A 6076-nucleotide genomic window follows, 5' to 3' on the forward strand; every position below is an offset into this window, starting at 1 on the left:
GGGGGGGGGGGGGGGGGTCAGACACCTGCTGCCGCCTCTCCCCAGACGGCTGCTTGTGATGGGCAGGTGTGACCGTCCCCGGCCAGCTTGGAGGCCCTGTGCAGCGGGAGGAAAGGGAGGGTCCAGAGAGGGGCTGGGGCTGCCGGGTGCTCCGGCCTCCGCTGAGGGCCCTGCGGCTGCCACGGTGTCACCACCACCTCCTCTGCTCTCCAGGAGGATTCCGGATCATTCCAAAGCTTGCTCCAAGACCCTCATGGCAAAAAGCTTCCCTGTCAGGGCTCCGCAGTGATCTCCCCTTCCTTTTCCAACCCCCCCCCATCTCTCTCCCTCACCCTGAACAGATCAGGGAGTTCTTTCCTGGGGGGGGGGGCACTTGCCAAAGAGGACGAGCACACCTGCCCTGTTCTGCTGGACTCGTGGGGCATGGATCCAACTGCCGGCGCTGTGGCTGAGCAGTCTGGGGACAGACTCGTCCCATGGAGTCAACAGGGCTGGCGCAGCAGCAGCAGGGGCATCACTGGGGCCCGGTGGAGGCCTGAAAGCACCCAGCCACGGCCTGATCCTGCTGCCCATGCTGCCTCTGCCCCCCCCTCCTTTGTGACTCACCCCTCGGGCATGAAAGCCCCACGGGCAGGGAGTGTCTGCAGGAAGAGTGTCTGGGCTTCCGGTATAACACTCCCCCCCCCCGTCAGCATTCTGCTCTGGACGGAAGAGCCTCTGGCCCAAGAGATCTCCGGCTGCCCTCGGCCAGAGGCAGAGCCTTTTGGGTCCTGGCGCCGGCCTGGCGGAGCTCTCTGCCCAATGACATCCGTGCCCTGCGGGACCTGGCACAGTCCCGCAGGGCCTGTAAGGCAGAGATGTTCCCCCAGGCCTATGGCTGAGGGAGGCAACGGTTTGGGTTTGCCAGCCTGCCTGGCTCCTCCCCTCCCCTCCCCTCCCCTGTGGGGTAAGGACAGGAACTGGTCTTGAAGCACCATCTAGTGATAGAGCGGTTGGGATTTTATAATCGTAACCGTTTATTGATCCTGGTTGTAATTTATTGAAATGTTGTTCGCTGCCCTGAGCCCTGCATGTAGGGGAGAGCCATCTATAAACTGAATGAAGAAACCGACAACGATACCAGCCAAAGGGCCCCCCGCGGAGCAGCTGCGTCCCGGCCTCAGCGCAGCCGAGGTTTCCAGTGCTGCCCCCCCCCCCATTTTAGCAGAAGCCCATTGATATTTCAGACTGCAGTGTGGGGACTCCTTCTTGGCCTTTACTCCGTACTAGCTTGGGAGAATTCATGGGTTGGGAGAACACGTGCGCTTCCCGCCTTTCCATCGGCTGCTGATAGAAGCCAGCACAGACAAACCTGACCAGCAATGCTACCCAGTACCTGCACCAGCAATGCCCAAAGTGACTCCGAGAACTTGGGGTGCAGACATTCAATGCTCTCCATCTGCCAAGAGAGCCCCCCCCCCAGTCCAGGCACCGGCAGCAAACATCCCCAGAGCCAACCAAACCAGCTGGCCTGCAACAAAAAGCCACCCCAACACACCCCGCACAGGACGATCAAGTCCAGCCTGGTGTGCTCCCCCCCCCCAAGCAGGCTGTCTGTCGGGGATGCCCTGCCACTGATTTTTTTTTTTGGGGGGGGGAGGTGTCTCCAAGGTCTGTCTTGATAGCCCACTTCCAACCATGGGCAGCCAGATGCCTCCAGGGGTAGGGGGCAACAGCCCTACCCTCTTTGCCCCCAGTATTTAGTCCAGAAAGAGAAAAAGAGAGACAGACAGCTAGCTCCGGGACAGGGAAACGCCCTCCAGCTTTTGAGTCCAAGGGCCACCAGCTGAGAAGCCTCTCCCCTCCTCCTGGGCTTTTGCCCACGGACACAGCAGCCCATCCTTCCCCGAGCCCCCCACCCCACTGCACCATGGGAACCACGCTGACACTGGCCTGTATTTCACGGCTGGAACCCACGCCACTTGCAATCAGTCAGCCAATCAATCAATCAATCAATCAATCACGGGGCTCCGCTGCCTCCAGTCTTGTGGGGGCCACCTTGGTTCAACACTGGGATATCCGCCCCCCCGGCCGCCATGGTGCCACTACCAGCCCACCTCACCTGATGCCAGCGGGCGGATCCACTCCTTGCTGTTCAGGTCCAGCCTCCACAGGTCATTGAAGGCAGCGTTGCAGCTGCTCTGTGTGCAGCCCCCAAACACGTACATGGACTGATTGGCATCGTAGTAGCACGCACCTGGGGGCAAGCAGACAGAAACACATGCCCCTTGATGGCCCCCTCCCCTGCAGGGGCCGAGAGGAGAGCCGGCCGCAGGACAAGGACGGCTTCCCGGTGGGTTATATCTTTTGTCTGAGGGGGCAGCGCTCACCTGTGGGGGGCACTGCCCCTCAAATGCCCCCTCGCCGTGGCTACAGGCCTGGCTCCCCCACTGTGGCAGGGGCCTCTGGTTCTGGACAGAGGCGGGCAAGCACTCTGCCAGCTATTCTCGACCCTGGAGCTGAGAAGACCGGCCACAGCTTTTGTGCTGGACCAGCGGGGTGCACTGCGAGGGCGGACCCCATCTGCCAGGGCGGCCCCTTCCTCAGCCAAGTAACTTACTGTGCGAAAAGCGCTGGGTGATGGGGGTGCCAGGGTAGGGATATGTGCGACTCTCCCACTGAATGTTGCCTTCTTGGACTGCCTTGATGAAGCCGTGGTAACACTGGTGGGCCACCCCTGGAGAAGACAGAGGAAGCTGGAAGGCTACCCACAAAGCACTGCAGGCAGGCAGGCAAGCAGGCGGGGAGACTGAAGAGGAGTCCGTGACCCAGTCCCTCTGACTTCGAACAGGGAGGAGAGAGAGAGCAGATGCCTGCGGGCCCTTTCCCTCCTCTGGGGCGGGAGGGTGAGCTGAGTGCACCACAACACGCGGGCTCTGTGGACCACAGGAGGCCACCACCTTTCAGTGAGCCCAAAACCCACTGGTCTGTTTGGGTCAGTTTCACCTCCTCCGACAGTGCCACTCCGGGGCCCAGGCCTTGGAGGTCTTTCACACCAACTCCCTCCTTGGCCCTTTTTGAAAGGGGGGGGGGGGGGGCTGCTGGGGACTGACCCGGGGCCCCTCTGCACTCCGAGCAGCTGCTCTGTGGCCCCGGGCCGCCTGCGTGGCGTCCAAGCGGCTGCCGCCTCCACTCTGCGCTCTTGGGAGAAGGTCCTCCGAAGCGGCCTTCTTGCCAACCTCCCCTGTGGCTGGTGCGGCGGCTGTGCACAGCTCTCCCGTGCCACAGGCAGGGCAGGGATGCTCTGGAGCTTCACCCTCCCCCCTGCCGGGAGTGCAGAGGGAGAACACACGCGGAGAACACTGCACCCACCCACCCACAGCAGCCGGCCGGACGCTGGCCCTCTTACGGCCCCTCCCCTGTGCCTGCCTTGTACTTCTGCTGGCACCGGAAGGGGGGCCCGCGCAGGTCTCCAGGAGGCAGCTAGCACATGGCGCCTCTCTGTGCAGCCAGAGGGCAGCCCCCCGTGCCTCCCCCAGCAGGGAGCGCCCTGGCCAGCCCGCGGCAAGAGGCTCCCCACCCCCCCGAGCCAGGGCCGCTCGTACCTTTGATCAGCCGGTACCACTGCTTGCAGACGAGGGCAGCGGTCTTGTGCTCCTGGTAGGGGGAGAGGAAGGACAGGATGTACTCCAGCACCTCCTCCGGCAGCTCCAGCATGGACCTCCCCTGCCGCTTCCCGGCCTCCTCCTCCTGCTCCATGCTCCCTTCTCTCGCCGCCGGGGCTTCCTCGGGGTCCACGGCCATGAAGCTGTCATCTTCACTCTCGGAGGAGTTGGCCATGGCATCCCACTCCACCACTGGAAAGAAAGGGGAGGGGGAAAGACACACATCACTCTCGCCAGCTGACAGCAGAAGGCACCACCCGACTCACAGCTCCTGGGCACCACCGCCAAGGGGACCGGGGACACTGCTTGCTGCTGCTGCAACTCCCTTTCCCCCGAAAGAGTGCAAGACACACACCCCCCCGCCCCGAGGACGGTGCCCAACAGACCTCCCTCCTCGTCTGGCTTGTCGTAACCCCCTCTGGGGGGGGGGGGGGGGGTGAGCAGCGAGGAGGCATCGGGACATGTCAGAGACCTCTGACCGACTACGCTCCCTGGGCTCCAGGAGTCTCCCTTCCCTTTCTTCAAGCCCAGCAGCTGCACAAGCAGCAGGAGTAGCCGCTGCCCTTGTGATGAAGGCATCCACAGCCCTGGCCCACCTCCCACGCGCACGGGAAGTGCTGATGGCCTCTGGCCCCGGCCCCGCACGGAAGAGACTGCCGGCGGCAGACGCGCCTCCCTGGCGGACTCTTGCCAGGCTCAGTCGTGCGCGGGGGGGGGGGCGGCCACTCTTGCAGGTGCCTCTTCAGTTCACATCAGACCCGCCAGCAGCGTGCCCTCCCAGTGCGCCACGCGACAGAACCTTCTCTGACCGACAGGGGTCCTGGGGCAGCCCCAGGGGAGAAGGCTGGACCTCCAGTTCCCCCCACAGTGGAACTGCTCAGTTTCGTCGGCTCTTAAAGGAGCAAACCCCCATGAAGCCTTCAGAGGACCAGGCAGGCAACCTAGGAGGGGGCTGGGGGAGGGGACTCTTCTGACCACTGCTCCTAACTCCAGATCTGTGGAAACTTTTTGATGGTATTCGGGGGGGGGGGGGGGAGGAGAAGCACTTCTTCTGGGTAAAGAGAGCCGCCAAGTGTGACTTAGTTTCCCGTCTGACACCTCTACCGAGTACCCTTTCCCGAGTCTGAATCTTCACTCGCCCTTTGTGGTCTAGGGGGTGTGCCTCCGTCAGCATTCCTTCCCTCATCCTGCCCGCAAATGCGTGATTTATGCATTTGTACAACTGCATATGATAAACATTTCTCACTAGATACATTTCCCTTACAAACCCAACTTTGCTTTCCTTGAGTGGGATCCCACACTGCCCCTCTGGGTGCTCTGAAATGCCCTCTGCGATTCTGCTCCGGCGGCTCCCCTTTTTCCCGGGGGCAAGCCTTCTGGGGGCATTTCAGGCTGCCGCAGGAGGGGGAAAGAGAGGAAGTTGTGCTCCCCTTGCGGAAGCCTTCGCACCCCACAGAAACACGGCGCCCATCACCGTCCCTTCTCCCGGGCCAGGACTTGCGCATGCAGATAAGCAAAAACGCCAGCTGGGACTGGGGGGAAGGAGGGGAGAGGCTTAGGCTATGTACAGCTTGGGAGCGGGCAGACACCCTGGCAGTCAAAAGGAGGACAAACTCTTTTGAAGAAGAACTCTTCACTCCATCCCTGGGGCTCTGCAGACTCCCACCTCTGGCTTGGAGAAAGGCCCCCCCCCACCTGCGGAGTGCCACGCTCAGGCAGGAAACAAGCCCACCGCCCGCCTTGTCTTGCTGGACTCACAGCAGCTGGGCCCTTCTGTCCAAGCCTGAGCCCCAGAAGAGAACCTCTGGTGGAGACCGGGCTGCCGGCTTCCTGGTATCCCAAAGACCTACCCTGGAGCTCGAGGCCGGAGAGGGAGAGAGAGAGGTCTGCTGACACCCCGCCGACTATCTCCAAAGGCAAGCGCAGGCAGGACCAGTGGGAGCTGGGTTCAGACGCGGAGCCGGCCACGCAGCCCTGACCAAGAGTCACACTCACTCAGCCCAATCCATTCCAAAGGATCTCTGCAAAGATAAAACGGGCATCAGCTAGAGATGTGAGAGCCCAGAGGAAAAGAGAAAATTTAGGTAGGAACTGCCCTCCCGTTATCCCCCACCCCACCAGGACTTCCCCCCTGTTTTTCCGATGGAAAAATTGGAATATTTTGTTGGGCACTAAATGCTTTTCTCATGAGACCTGCACCTGTGTTTTGTCTGATGTTCTGCCTGGTTCCCATGGACTGGGCGCGCAACCGTTTCATTAGCCCGCCAGCGGGAATGCTATTCATTGGATCTGTATCTGTTTGAATTTCCTTTATTATGCTTGACCTAACTGTGTATCCCCAGTTCTAACAAAGAACGTGTTTGAGTATGTCTTCAACGCTTTGAAATAAATTTTGCTTTTCTTGAAAACGTGGATTTATTCTCGATGCTTGG

At 61.3% G+C, this 6076-nt stretch overlaps 1 protein-coding gene across 1 annotated transcript in view; it reads right to left on the bottom strand.

Moving 5' to 3' along the window:
* The window catches only part of FBXO42 (F-box protein 42), a 22874-nt gene that overhangs the window by 5847 nt on the left and 10951 nt on the right, over positions 1–6076 (bottom strand). The window contains exons 3-6 of the mRNA XM_015412588.1: positions 5495–5665; positions 3585–3836; positions 2600–2716; positions 2102–2236 (exon numbers count right to left, since the gene is read on the bottom strand). Of these exons, the coding sequence (XP_015268074.1) occupies positions 2102–2236; positions 2600–2716; positions 3585–3819 (487 nt within the window). The 5' untranslated portion in view covers positions 3820–3836; positions 5495–5665. The remainder of the gene's footprint in view (positions 1–2101; positions 2237–2599; positions 2717–3584; positions 3837–5494; positions 5666–6076) is intronic.

The sequence above is a fragment of the Gekko japonicus genome, unplaced genomic scaffold (genome assembly GCF_001447785.1).
Source record: "Gekko japonicus isolate JY-2015 unplaced genomic scaffold, Gekko_japonicus_V1.1 scaffold131, whole genome shotgun sequence".
Taxonomy (NCBI): domain Eukaryota; kingdom Metazoa; phylum Chordata; class Lepidosauria; order Squamata; family Gekkonidae; genus Gekko; species Gekko japonicus.